The 15,223-nt window shown below is 42.1% G+C and overlaps 1 protein-coding gene across 1 annotated transcript; it reads right to left on the bottom strand.

Moving 5' to 3' along the window:
* Window positions 1–524: 524 nt before the first annotated feature.
* Window positions 525–15,212, bottom strand: faf (ubiquitin carboxyl-terminal hydrolase-like faf). Its single transcript, XM_065492147.1, is given in 37 exon segments — window positions 525–1,453; window positions 1,648–1,985; window positions 2,611–2,754; window positions 4,414–4,846; window positions 5,184–5,284; window positions 5,336–5,491; window positions 5,546–5,718; window positions 5,772–5,899; window positions 5,957–6,153; window positions 6,212–6,378; window positions 6,441–6,691; window positions 6,750–6,912; window positions 6,967–7,120; window positions 7,183–7,498; window positions 7,553–8,036; window positions 8,094–8,301; window positions 8,360–8,602; window positions 8,665–8,945; window positions 8,999–9,242; window positions 9,390–9,821; window positions 9,873–10,163; window positions 10,296–10,433; window positions 10,486–10,726; window positions 10,952–11,295; window positions 11,407–11,736; window positions 11,975–12,075; window positions 12,129–12,417; window positions 12,471–12,677; window positions 12,729–12,986; window positions 13,042–13,180; window positions 13,233–13,405; window positions 13,464–13,620; window positions 13,673–13,807; window positions 13,865–14,090; window positions 14,148–14,325; window positions 14,390–14,639; window positions 15,089–15,212. Coding segments are annotated over 36 exon segments (8,097 nt in total). The 5' UTR covers window positions 14,495–14,639; window positions 15,089–15,212; the 3' UTR covers window positions 525–1,281.
* Window positions 15,213–15,223: the final 11 nt, after the last annotated feature.

Below are 15,223 nucleotides of genomic sequence, written 5' to 3' on the forward strand. Positions count from 1 at the left end.
TTTGAGGCGATAGGCGTTTGATGCCAAACACTTGAGACTATTTATATAGAGAAACTTATAACTTATTTTGAAAAGTTAGCAGCATCTATGCAACCTGCTTGACGCACAAACTAGGGCGTAAAATTCCGTCAGATGACTCTGCTCTACAGTGCGTGCAGAACAGACGTAATTTGAGGTTATAGACTAGCGATGAGACGCACCGAATCTCTTCTTTTTAATAATTAGCAAAATTTGGCATAAATGATCTCCAAATTCTTTAAAGAAATTAAATCGAACTTACTTCGTTTTTCAAACTGGGTTTCTAATCAATAAACATTAACCTATTGAACGCAAATTTAAACAATTGAGTTCACTTCCATAGAGGGCTATACGTGAACTATTCAAGTGATAATTTATAAAGCAATAAAAAAATATTTATGAATTAGGATTTCCTTAAATTAAGGAAGTATAGCATCTCACTTAATCCATGCAGGGGAGAAAATGTAATAAATCGAAATACTCTCTGTAATGATACACAAATGAAATACTTGCGATGCCCTTTATTACAGCTTTCATCAAGTACGCAGTTAGTTTTGAAATCTTTAGCAGATGACTGCCTTTAAAAAGCCCCGAATTTAACAAAAATAAATTCAGAGGCTCATCTGGAGTCTGTGACCAAGAAAAACATCTCCCAAAGAAAACACTGTACACATTTACGCGCTCAACAAAAAATTTACAAACGTGAAATAAAAGTCATTTTAAAGTTTAATTATGATCATCTTGAACGACGCTGCTTGAAACTAATTACACATATAATACGGGTGGCAGGGGAATTGAGCAAAGTATCACTCATCAAAGAAGAATTAAAAATACACAGAGTCAAGTGAAAAGCAAGGTGAAAAAGCAAAAGTTGCATCGTTTTTCATAAGTTTTCTGTAGTTTAATTTCTTTAATCCATTCCATATGAAATGCTAGTTTGAGAATCGTCTGACAACAGTAGTTTCATAATAATTATAGGGTCAGTGTATTCGAGGGAGAGAAAGAGAAGTATGTACCATTAATTGATAAACTACGTGTGTTTCCGCGTGTGTCTGTAACAAAAGGGTCCATCTTTGGCAATCAAGACTGACGGTGAAGCGTACATGTGTGTGTGTGTGTGTGGCACTCATCCTTTCTACACAGTCACTCTTAGCAGCAGCAGCAACAGTGGCGATAGGCAGAGCCAAATTAAATCACCGCCCACGTCAAAATAAAAACAACAGCTTATTGCATCACTCGCACCTCGCGGCGGGGCTGCGCTCGTCAATTTTCAGGAACAGTGTCTGGCTCGCTCGGGGTGATCTCAATGGTGGGACTCTTGGGCACCACGTCCGCGGCCGGCTGGCTTGGCGGCACCTCGCTCGTCTGCGCAGAACCACTTGGCGACGGCACCGACACAGTTTGAGTGCTTGGTTCCGACGGGATCTCTACCTCGCTGCAAAAGAAATTAATTTGACTTTAATTTCCAAAGTCAACTTCTGCAAAAATGCAGCGTTTTAGTTTGCCACTCTGCCAATAATATTTCCTTCGCTTTTTAAAATGCGAAAAATGATAGATAAATTTTTGCAGCTATTTGTTAACAATTTAACCAACTCATTTTAGTTTAAGAATTGGATCGAGTTCACTTACCAGGTCTGAACAGGGCTCTGTTGGGGTGAAATGGTTAAATTTGAGGGCACATCTTCGGCTTTCTCTGTCTTCCGCTTTCTCCCTTTGATGACCTCATTGACTTCAACATCAGCCAGGCAGAAGGCAGGCATGGAAGTTTTGTTGACGGCCCACTCATATCGGTCAAGTTTATTCAGCGTGAAGGCCTGCACACCTGGAATCACTGGGACCGTCGGGGCCGACACTCTGTTGTGTGCAGGGTGCACTAAGGCGCTCTGGGTTTGCGGTGCTTCGTCTGCCACTGGGGGCGAGCTCTCACCTTCTTCGGACAGTACTTCAGACTCTTGCTCCTGGTTTGACTTCATCATGAAAAAATACGATTAGTTTGACTAAAACCTGTGGGCTTCAACACAAATGCATTTGAAAAAAGAGCTAGTATAAGTTATTTCTACGTAAATTAATATTTTAATTAATTTGTTCTGATACCCGTGATACCCCAATGAGATCATAAAAAATTGAAAAGGTTAGAAAAAGTTATATGTACACAACGTACACGAGGATAACAATGAAGTTATTTTTCCCAACGACTCTTCATTCCATTTTTTTGTGGTTCTTTGTGAGCATAGAGAGCGAAGCGAAAATTCAAAGAGAACGTTCTGATTCTATAATGTTGAACTAACTGCAGAGGATTTCAAACCACTCAGACCGTTGAAAATGAGGCTGCACTCAAATATCGAGGCAGTGATCAAACACTGAGAAAAAGAAAAGAAACTAGGGTTTAACTGTGGTTGAAAAAATCGTATCTCAAAAGTTAGCTCAAATTGCTCTGAATGCAATTTGTAAACTGATTGTAATATTATATATTCAGACGCCTTAATAAACTAAAAGAGTTTGCTGTTTATTGAGGAATTTGATTGTAGGATATGAACTCGCTTGACAAAATAAACGATAGAAAAATACTCAGAAGTTTGACACTAAACTTACCATTTCAGGACAGAGTTCCAGTGCTTTTTCAAGAGTTTTCCTGGCTGAACTGGACCTCTCTAGGAAGTAGCCGTTGGTGGTGTCATTCGACTGCGCTGGTGGAGACCAGTTGTAAGAATACTGAGGATTGGTCGGATACGGGCGCTGTAGAAATAAGTTCAAACAACAGAATTAGGCAACGACCTAATTTTTTCGTGAAGAATAATAAAAAATTACTGCCCTAAAAGAACAGGCAAACAACCTGTCGTCTTCAAAATAAAATTATGTCGGCGCGCAAGTAAAATGCGAACGACTTGAAAATTTGTAATGCCCAAATATCACAAAAGAATTCCTCAAACTTGTGAATCCCTTATGGTACTAATAAGAGTAGAAATTTAAAGCCACTTTAATTTCAATTATATTGTTTGCTTAACAATAACTGACTCCTAATTTTACCACAAGTGATTTCAATTAAATTGCCAAACACTCTGATTATATTATTTTTCATACAAAGTTATCTCATTGAGGGACAAAACATATTATTTATTCTATGAAGTCCTCAATGTCCTTTGATTCAATAATATTTTCAATAGAGGATATTTTTGTTCATTTGTAAAAGTGAAATTAATCTATTTTTTTACACGATTACCCTCAGCCATGTTTTCCATTGGGCAAACCCTCACTTGCCACTATATAACCGCGGACCAAATGACACTCGAGTTACTTGAGAGTTAATTTTCCACGCGTTACAACGGGCTAGTGTGGGAGACGTCCGCAGCTATTCTTCTTTAATTGGCAGAGTAAGTGGTGAGAAACTTATAGTTAACTGAGCTTATTAATTCCTCTTTTCAAATTCAATTTTGTAAAGATTAATTCCCTTAATATTCAGTTCCTGATTGTATTTCGGTTATTTCAATATGTAATGTTCTTAACTGAGTCAATATCAAGGTGAAATATACGTATTCAATATTTATTAAACCACATATGAATTTTGCTGTATCGTTTAAAGTACCAGCTTAAATAATAATGTTACTTGCATATAACATAAACCAGGTCTCTTTCATTATTTTACTCTAGTAATTAAAGAAACTACGCGATCTTGAACCGCTCGTCTAAAATTTATATTTATCAATTAAATTACATTTTCTAAAATTATTCTTTAAACGTAAATTCAAAATCTTCCATTTCCAACTTTGGGAACTAATTAAAGTTGGTGGTGTCAGAAAAATCCTGAAAGGGCACGGTTTCACCGGGGGGGGGGGGGGGGGGGTAACTACTGGGGAGTTCTGTCCTGCGGCCCGAATTAATGCCTGGGTACGCGAAGTTTGCAACGTAATTCTAGATAAAGGCAAATTTTTGAATAATTTATCAGCTAGATTACTCTGACAAAGTTGCAATTCACAAACTGGAATTAGAAATTGCAGACAAATATCCATTTGTTATTGAACCTGTGCTCAGCACTAAACTTCTCGTGGGCTATGAGCTTAACAAGTCCCAAAAACTCCGCCAAGCAGATAACATGAGGCCTAAGTAGTTGCAGAGGAGCTTGGGCTTGACGTGACTATCTTTTAGCTTCCCCCTACCAACTTCTTTTATTGAAACGCCAAAAAATGTTCATATGACACTATTAAGGTGCAAAATCCAGCAAGTGAAGTGTCCACGCCAATGCGCCTCCCAGCCCCCAGAACTATTTGATCATTTCAAGTCAATACATTCAACACCTTTTAGCTATGGCGGATATTGGGCAGCCAGTGATGGATCCCCCAAAATGCTTGAATCTCTCTAATTGAGTGAAAATTTGATATAGACCAAACAAAAACCTACCCTCTCAAGCTCATCCTGCAGCCAGTCAACAACCTGCACCCAGCGCCGCTTGATGTCTGTGTTAGTGGTCAGAAGGGAAGCCGCACTGCGGCACTTGTAGAACAGGTTCACCATGAGCTTGATGCACTGGTAGGCTCGTTTCTGGTAGTTGCCCTTAGACCTGGTGATTGTCTCAAACAAGCCCTCCCGCTCTTCCGGCACGCCCTTGAGAGCATTGTGGATGCGGTGTGATTGCCATGAGTCCTCTATTAGCAGCACGTTCAGAAGCAGATCCATGTGATGGCGCAGCTCATGGCAGTAGGCAAACGCCACCTGCCACAGCAGCTCTGTCAGCACTGTCCTTGAGAAATGAGGGTTTTCCCAGCAGCAGAACTGAAGCAGCTTGACTGTGTCCTCGCTTGGTGTGTTGTCCTCAATGAGCTTCTTCACGTAGCTGTTACAACATAGCAATGGATTTTATTTTATATGCCTCATAATCAACTAAATTTAAATTATCGTGGCTCGGCTCTATCTAAAACAGATTCACAATTTTCTGCGATGATTACCAAAATTAGTTGGAGCCTTACCAATATTTATTATGTGATTAGATTCAATTTAATTTCTCCAAAAAAGGTAAAATAGGAGAAATAAAAATTTTGAGTTGAATGAGGATTGCTTTAACAAATACTGAGGGAAAAAATTATATCTATCATTTTCAAACATGTTCTTTAAATGGTCTAGCATTTTCACAAATCACGAAAGTGAATACGCATGATAATTTTGTTTATTACCTCGTCCGGCCGTACAAAAGTTCAGCAACTGGGCTCTGAATTGGCATCAGATAATCCGGGCACTGGGGTTCATAATATGGGTTTGGCAACACAGGCAAGTTCTGCAATTGAAATTGTTAGACTACGCGGCAAGTCAATCAACCCAAAATTACTTGTTGTGCAGTCGAGCACTTAGAGGAAACATCACAGCAGCGAACAAGTAATGACACCACCTGGTGCAATTTTGTCAACTCGGGGTACTGGTACTTTATGGCGGGCCCAGGCCCTTCGTCAACGGCCACGCACATGAAGAGGTACGGGACATTTAACTGCAAGGTCAGATTTAAATAACAAATACTTCATCACACCAAAAAAACACCCACCTTCAGAAGCTGTGCCCTCTCCACCAATCCCTGCATGGCGTAGTTGTGGAACAGCGAAAAGTAGTGCGGCAGCTGGCGTCCGTGGTCAGCGATTTCTCTGTGCAGCAGAAGCAGCACAGCGTGCAGAAGGTGGTCGCTCAGGGTTGCACTGGGGTCTACGAGGCCCGCTGTTGCTGTAACAATTGTATTTATCATGGAGAATATTCGCACGATGGAAAATCCTTACTGGCACTGGTGATCAGAGGGGAAGGGCACGGTCCATCCTGGTTGGAGCAGTGAGCCAGTACCACAATGATTTTGATAAATGCAGACCGGACCTCTGGACTAGGACAGCTCAGCAAGTACTCAGAGAATCTGATGAAGAAATAAGCCCATAGTACAAAATGTTACTTTTAATCATTATATTCTTACCTGATGGGGTTATTAAAGAGCACGTTGTGCGCAAACCAATGCCGCACCCTCTTGGAGTAGCGAAGATGGGCCCACGTTGCGTCATACCAGTCCATCGCAGGGCCTCGCAGCGTTTTCTTTGTGTGAAAGCCTGTGTGGAACAAAAAGCGGGCAGCCAGCTGCACACTAAGCAGACTTAACTCTTCATTCTCGGGGGACTGAAAGAAAGAGATGAATTCTAGTTAACAAATACGCAAAATTTTAACAGCTTGTTACCATTTGATCGTTCATATTAGGGGGAGGACTGTTGCAGGTGATCAACTTCCGCATGAATTGGAAGTATTCCGTGCAGAACTGGTTGCGGTTATGCATGAACTGGATATTCTGGCGACGAACACTTCGTTCAATGGCTTGAGGCATTTTCAGCATGCCCATTTTGGTATCTACTCAAAAGGAAAAATCAGTATTTAGAGTAAAGACGAAAATCGCATCCTAATGCACTTACACAAAGAGAGTTCATTGATACTACGAGTAATGTTGTCCACTTCAACATCCAGCCTTGTGTAAAAAAGCATATAAGCATTCCACCAACGCTTCTGCCGGCGGTAACTCATCCTCTTCAGCATGTGATCAAACACCTCGCCCATGTACTCTCCGCCAAAGCACTGGGACTTCATCTCTTCTGGGTCATCCATTTTGCACTCAGTGACGTCACCGTCATCGAATTTGTACCACTTGGAAGAACCATCGGGTTGCCTGACACAAACAAATGTTGAGCATTGTCCACACAGTGGCAGTATCTAATTAAAACTACCTATGAAGAATGTATGAATAGTAGTGGCCTCCGCTGGCCTGACCAGAATGGACCACAATGCCTGAGAGTTGGTATTTGGTGCAAACTTCCTTGGGCTGACTGCTATCACCGGGCGGGTAGTCGCACTCAATGACTTCACCCTCGAGTTTGGCCAACCCGCTTACTGCAGAAAAGTAGGATTTGAAATTATATGCCTATTTTATTTCTGATAGTTTACCAGTGTAAGGTTCCATGTCCAGGTCTCTTGGGAATTCAAAATAATCATTAAATTTGATGGCACAAACTCTCTCATAGTCGTATTCAAATCGCTTCAGCTGGATTGCCAAGATGGGTGGAAGTTTCTTCACGCACAGTCTTTTAACAGTCACCACCTATTGGTGTAATAATATTTATAGATTGTCCATAAGATAATTAATTAATCAATCTCTCTTACCTTCGCATTACACTTTTCACAGTGGTATGCGTCGGCGCCTTCCAATAACTCTCCTTTGACGTACTGCTCCAAAGAGTCAACCAAGTTGCTGTGATTGCGGATGTCAACTGAGATCACACTAAATGGCTCTTCTTTCGAGTAGCGATGCGGGCAGCCCTTGCAGATCTTCTGGTCAGAGAAAGAGCCACCTAGGACCTTGCTCATCACTTGCTCCTGCCGCAGGGCTTTGAAGGCTTCGTCCAAGCTCTCCACTAGACTCATGAAGAACTCAACGGCATCTTGCTGCTCTCTCAGATTTACTGGCTCGCCTTGCAGTCTAGACAGTTAAAAATGAGATAAAATGTAATTCAAAATTCGTCCAAGGTATTACTTGAAATGTTTCCACAGTCCTCTGGGAACGTAGAACTGAAGTTTGCTGTAAGCCAGGTGTCCAAATATAGCCTGCACCTGCTTCAAGATGCTCACATTGTATTCCTTGCGGGACTCTTCAAGGTCACCTCTGTCTGTGTCATTTTCAGCCTCCAAACAACCCTGTTAAAAAATTAGTGTGCATAAGTTAAATGAAAACAGCCAATGCATTACAGGTGCATAAAATGACAATTGTAATTGGGAAAGAGAAAAACCACTCACCTCTCCTTCAATTCGGTCCTCTCCGCTGAAATCTTCATTGATGTCTGTTGCAGCGCCTTCCGCCGCCAAGAGGCCGACTCTGATGCTCTCCACCATGTACAGTTGTTGCAGAACAGAATTCATGTAACACGTTGCACCAGCGTTTTTCAGTCCAACAAAACCGTGTGTCGGTCTAGGGCCCACAGGGGGCATGTAGTCCCATTCAGTCAAAGATAATTCGCGGTCTAAGGAGAACACATAGCATTACCCACTGAATTTGTTTTTGGAAAGCGGCTAGTTACCAGAATAGAACATGTCGGTGATCATGTTGACCAGCAATTTCATATTGGGAACACAGCCAACGCAAAGGGACACTAAAAGTTCAAAAGCTGCGGTCACTGTTGACGATGACTGGCAAACAGGTACTGCCGTTTCCATTGGTAGATCTCCAGTGCGCCAAAGCTGAGCCATCAAGTGCGACGCGGGAAAGACAAAGTCTTCCACTATGTCCTGTTAGCAGATTTTAATTTACGAAATTTATAATAATATCAATATATCTAGTGGCTACCTTGATTAAGTTGCCACTTTTGCAGCCAAGGTCGTGCTTCTTGTCAGGCTTGACAAATGCAAAGAGTTCTCTTGCCAAACCCAAGTGGCCTTCTAATACTGCATCGTCAAACTTTGTGTCACCACTCTCTTTCACATTTTCCCTGACTTGCTTCAGCCAAACTATCTCGTTATTGAGCAAAGTCTCGGCGGTGGGAAGAGGGCAATTTGATACAAAAGCAGAGTTGAGAAGACGGCAGAGAAGCTATTGAATATGGTAAACATGGACCATTAAAAAGCAAATAATGTATGAAAGGGAAAACTAACCTGGAAGTACTCGTGAGATTGATCGGCATGTTCCAGCACTGATGTGTTCAGTACAGTGAAAAGCAGCGTGATGCAAAACTGAAGTGGTTGTTGATTGCCAGTGCACCATGTGGAAATCAATAGGAATTGTTCACTAGCGGCCACTCTGATGGCTCTGCTTGGGCACAAGAGCAGCAGATCAATGATGAAAGTATGCCAGTTCTTATCTCTGATGAGCACTTCAATGCAGTGTGGGTGAAGCATAAGTTCCACAGTAAGCGTCTCCAAAGCTTCACGGCAGACTAAAATTTAATAAATTAAATTACAGGCACGCTAGAAATTCAAACAATTTTACCCATGTAGTCATCGAAGCCGACAAGTTGAACATCAAACTGCTTAGGGATTGACGATATCTCAATTTGCTTGGCGTGCAGTTGTTCAAGCGAGCCATGCACAAGCTGCAGATTTCCTGAACTGGCGGCCCAAGCCAGTCGCATAGTTGCTTTGATGGAGGTAATGTCAGGCAAGAGCCATAGAGCTCCCTGAGCAAAGTGAGGAAGGGTCCACAATGCATTGCCCACTTCTGTGCCTTGCAACATCTGTTAAAAACAATCAGCATATCAACTGTACTGTTGATTTCACAAATTGAAAGCACCACGCGAAAATTAACAGAAATATGTCGTTGATAGTATAAGCCAAACAATATATGGTTATATTATTTTGTGATTGCCACAAGCCGCACATACCTGTTGAGCGAGAGCCTGAGCAAGCTTGTTGGCCACTTGTCGCATGGTGTATTCTGAACTCTGGTGAGGCACAGACTGCAGTGCGGCTCTCAGCACAGCGACCATTTTACTGCGCATGGAAGGGCCCGAGAGGTTGCCGATTGCAGGGGCGTCGCTCGCAGTTGGCGATGGCAACGACTGTGCAGAAATCCTGTTGTCATCCAGTACGTGGGCCATGACGTGTCCCACGATAGTCAAAATCATCTTGGCGATGCGCAGGACCTGCAGGTAGGCATGGCGCTTGGTGGCCAAGTCCGCAGTGCTTAGGAAGTTAGGGTCTTTCAGCATGTCAAGAAGAATCTGCGCTTTCTCAGAGCGAATGACAGCTACTTGGAACTCAAACGCTCGGTCTGACAGGGGATCTTGTGCTGGCATAATTAGAGAGTACATAACCTAAAAAATTTGGCGTCAGTAAATATGCTTTAAGATTAGTATCTGATTTACTTGAAGGTAGTACAGAACTTGCGATGGTGAAGATGAGAAAAAGAGGCTGTCCATTGTTGGTGGTGACTTTTCAGTGGTGGGGGAGGAGACCTCTCCATTCACTTCAGTTGGTGCTTGGCCATTCGAGGTGACTTTAAAAATCAGCTGCAGTTGCTGAATTGTGTGAGTATCAGCAGGCATCAATTGAAGGATGCTGCGGGCTGTTTCTCTCAGTGCAGAGTGGTCCAACGCAGAACCCAGGTCGGCCAGTTGGAAAAAGAACTGAGCGAACTGTTGCTGGATAGCCATAAGCTAGAATCACATTGAATAAATGCTCAAAGACAAAAGAAGATACTGCTGAGCAGGATCCTACTAACACTTGCGTTAATGGTTTTATGAGCATGCATGTAAAAAATATTTTAAGATAGCAAGCTTGGGTATTACCACTCCTGGAAGTGTGCTCTCAGCCTCTGATGAAGCCCTAAATTCTGCATGGTGAGGAGAAGACGTGGATGAGTCTGAGCTCGTGTCTGGGCTGCTTGGCATATTTGAAGACTGTTGGCAGAGCTTGCCATTAAGCACCTGCGACAACTTTGTCAAGTATTTTGTCTCAGAGATTGACACGATGTATTACTGTTTTGTCTCTCAGCGGGACGTGAGACAGAAGTTTGCGGTCATCTGCTGTGTCAAGAAGTTCTCCATTGAGAAATAAGTCCAGCTTCACTGTAGTCGGTGAAGCTTTGATGCGTCTAAGGACCTGTCTACGCAAGGCTCCTAATGTGTCATTTCCATGCGTCGACACTTCTACGTCATCTATGGGTCTACCAGGGTTTGCAAAACGGACTAGCAATGCCAAATGTTTTCCACGGTACGCTCTGCAAAGAAGAGATGTTAACAAATTAGAGACTTGCGCGTAGTGAGTGAGACGTTCCTAAAACCATTTGACTCAATCTCAATAAATATACAGCTACAGATTAAGTTATATCCAAAACATTTATATTTTCTCAACAATAAAACTAAGCCATCAATATGTCAAGAAAATAATGATTGATCATTGAAAATTTAATTAAGGAATTTGTAAGTTTTAAACAAAAACTAACCTTCTGAGTGGCAGGATTTTCCTATCGCCCAAGAAGTCACAATCACATTCAGACATGTACTCGTGAAGTACGTTCATGACCCGGCACAGCTTGTTGGCCTCTCCTAAAACCTCAGCCTTCCTAGATGTAGGAGAGCCAGGCACGCCCTTATTGCCAGAGTCCAAGTCTCGCCGGAGCAGCGAAACAGTGTCAAAATGAGCTCTGAGGCGGTCCATACATTCTGAAATGAAGTTCTCGTGGAAGCCGACAATGTTGGCCTGCAACTGGGGTCCGAGGTTTGTGTTCACCTCCTTCAGCAAGTTGATAGCTCTGTGAGCAATTTCTTCTCCGCCGTTTGTCACCACCTGAACACAGATTACTTTCTGAATAACGATTCCCATCACAAAATTTAGTTCAAATAAATGCATAGTCTAACAATAAGACATGTTTGATACAAAAGCAAAGAAGCTGCATACCTTCCAGATGTAGTCAGTCCCAATCAGATCAACATCTTCCATCAGGAAATTCCTGCGCTTGGCTTTCAGCTTGCCCTCTCTAGTGTTAACAGCCTTAAAGAATCTCTCAAAACACCTCATGCCACTCTCCGTTAGCAGAGCAGGGTCCAGTTGAAGCACATTGTTCTCAAAGAATTGACGATTGAATGACGGATCCAAGTCAGGCTCGTCACCCATTAACTTTGAAAACCACTTGAAACAGGCCTCCCGGTCTGAAGGAAAAGCAGCATTCTCAGCCAAGGTCTGCCAAATCTGCTTAGCCTGATCCGCACACAACCACAACTGTCCATCCTGAAAGCGGCAAAAATATTCCAATGACCCACCAGAGAGAATATAAGTGCAGCGGTTCAGGAGCGCGGTCCTTCCCTTTTGTTGCAAGTAAAAAATTGTCGGCGGTTTAAATTATAGTAAATTTGCATTATTGATTTATTTCAATGATCACCAATAACACAAAAAAAGTGAAGAAATTGTATATCAACGTTCTTCGTTATTTCTACCCTCATCCCTATTTATAAAACTCTATTATTACCTTCAGTAGAAAACGTAAAAAGTTAAGTCTCTCTTGAATTTGCTGGGGGTGATTATACCGATCGTCTGGGAAATATTGGACTGGATCTAATATTGGATTGTCTGAAAACAGATTTTATTCAGCAAATATCATTTCCATGATGTTGAGAACCTACCGACTAGAAGACCTCGAACGTAGTCCATATACGCTACCAAGTTATTAGTTACTAGGACTACTAAGCTATGCGTGTCTTGTAGTTTTTCTATCACTTCTTGCCGATGACTGGAAACATTGTGGCCCACGCCTGTTGTTCTTTGGGCATGTCCACCGTGATTGATGGCTGGCGGTGGCTCGTACAAGCAGCAAATTTCTCGAATTTGTTTTAAAGCTGGCAACACCCACTTAGCACTTTTCAGTTCGTCAACGCACTTGTCCAACCAGACTGCCTTCTGAGCATCCCTATCCTGCGGTTTAAACCAGTGAGAAGTGAGTCAATTTGAACAACCGTCAGCATTACCTGAGAGCAGCTATAATCTAAAATCTTGACATGGGCATTTAAAGCTTGGTCCATGATTTCTGTAGGCACATCTTCAGAATGAGCCAAGTTCCAGAACAACATTAACACTTTGTGAGCCATGACGCCGCCCTTGTCATCCTCAGCCAGTCTACGAATCAGCTCCAGCAGCTTCTCCCTTTGTTTCTTGTTTGCGTTAGTCCACGAAGACTGACAGATAATAACATTAACTTTATATACCTTAAAAACTATCACACATACCTGAAAGCACTCGAACAAGTGATCAAGTTGTTCAGGAGAAAAGTCCCAAGCCAATTTCGCCAAGAGATCATGCAAGTTTTTAACAATTGCTTCGTGTTTGCCAGCCTGAGCTGCCCAAATGTTGTCCAAATCTTCCAAAGTGAGGGCTTTCTCCTTGATGACGAATCTCAAGATTTTCTCAAGTTTCTCAACATATTGTGGCTGATGCAATGAATCTCTCAAAACTATCTGTAGTACTTTGTGTTCTTTCAGCCATTTCTATATTAATAAACATTCCATAATGTTGGAGAAATGATAGCTATTAAGCACTTACAGCCATCCTGTCAGCAGTAAGCCATTCTTCATCATCTGGACCCCGATGAGCATGAGGGTAGTAAGAAACACTTGTGATAACCTTATTAACTTCATTGAGAGCATTCATTTTGCCATTGAATGATGAAATTTGCAGCAGTCTATCATTGGATTCGTCAGTAGTGCAGAAATTGTTTACAAAGTTCACCATACCTGAGGATCATTTTAAGCCTAAATATCTCCAACTCCTTTAAGATCTCTTCCTGATGAGGGACCCTGGACACAAGACATTTGCAAGCCTTCAGAATAGCAGAAATCGCATCATTCTTAGCTTCCTTCTTAAGCTCATCATCTGTCAATTGGTCCAGTAAAGCAGGCACCACATGCTATAAGGAAAACAAATAATTATCTCTTTCAAACATGAATAGATCGAATGAGTCATACCGTAATGGGCATGAAATATGTTGTGACAGTATGGACTGTGAGGAACTCGGAACAGAGACCAAAAGGGCGCAAAAGAGCATGAATCACAGGCACTGTTAATCCTTGTGCAGTCACGAATCGATCCAAGAGTGCTTGGAATCCTCCCAATTTGCCAAACCTAAAGGATTCAACATATTAAAAATTTCCATGGATTCTCACAATAAACATACTTGTTGATCAAGTCTGCAAGCCACCCCTTTGGTGCCCTCTGATCTGGCAAGGGCCGAGCAAACAACTCGTCATCTTGCAAGAGACTGCCTATTGGAATTGATTCTGACTGCCTGCCTCCATTGAATACATGGAATCTGTTATCATTATGCGATAAGTTACACTATGGCTTGAAATAATTTGGGTAACCTTACTTGTTGTTTGGATTGAAAACAATGGCTAACAAATCTAGCAATGGGAACCAATCATGAGGTAATTTTAAAACGCACAGCTCCACAAGTCTCTCGCAATTTTGTTGAATGCAGTGGTGTATGTTGTATTTCCACGAGTTGACAGCCTCATCAGTTAAAATTTTAGTGAAGGAAATCGTGAGCCCTTCCCTGAAGAAGCGTTGGCATGCTTCCGATCTCACGTCAATGCCTACAAAGCGCATTATAATATATTGCGACCTAGTTGAGAGAGGTCAAACTATTGTACCTTTCTTGCAGAGGTCAATGGATGCCAAGAGTAAGCACTCCAGTTCTTGATCTGGCAGAACTGGCACCACCCAACGAGCACTGGACACCTTGTCCTCCAGCATAGCAAGTTTGGCGTGTGGGAAGGGTGGTTCTCCCATTTCGTCCTCCAGACTTTCACTGAAGCCAGGTTGAGGGTCCTGGAATAAGACGATCATCGACAATTCCAGGAAATTACTTTCGTAGAATACACGGTTGCGTTACCATGTTGATGTCGGAGTGAGTGGTGCTCTGATTGTCCGTGGGCATTTCGAGTTGCCCACCTCCACCACTCTGCTGTTGACCACCAACTCCTCTGGATATGGTCATGTGTAATTTTGCTTCTGTTATGTGAGGAATTTAAAATTCTCCTCCACGTCTTTAACAGACATGCACTCTTTCTGTGTGTGCTAGCAGTCTTATCTTTTAATTTTCTTAACCACAATCCTCAATTGAAAATCTCTCCAAGCATTATCTGAAAAGAAGAGAATTTCTGATTTGAGCCGCGATATTTGCGATTTCTTAAACTTTTTTGCAATTGTCAATAAAGGGGCAAGGAGGCGTGTTCGTCACACCAATCCGGCTAATTCTGGCGATAAATATGCAACCCAGAAAGCCGGAAGGACAATCAGTTGTGCGTGAACCGTTGCATGTATGTGAAAAATAGTTCCGTCTGCCGATGCTAATCTCCAAGCAAAATTAAAAACCAAAAATATTTACCTTGCGCGATTTCCGACCGCACAAAATGGCGACTACACGGTGTCGTATTTGTTTCTCACCGAATTTTCCGCGGCCGCGACCGCTTTTCATAGTTATCAAAAGAAATTCTCGTGCTCGAAAAATTGATTCACAGTTTGGAACAAAATGCCGAGTCAGTTAGCCACACATGAATCACCAGATCGGTAAATTAAGCCAGACACTCACCAATAATTTGACTGTGTGAAGAAATCTTTTCGTTTGACGTCTGGAAATCACAATACTTGGGGCTTCCGTAAAGTTGTTTTACTAGTACAGTGTTTCAACGCGGCAATATGGATGCATCAATAACCAACACAGACA

This window comes from Cloeon dipterum, chromosome X (genome assembly GCF_949628265.1).
Source record: "Cloeon dipterum chromosome X, ieCloDipt1.1, whole genome shotgun sequence".
Classification (NCBI taxonomy): Eukaryota; Metazoa; Arthropoda; class Insecta; order Ephemeroptera; family Baetidae; genus Cloeon; species Cloeon dipterum.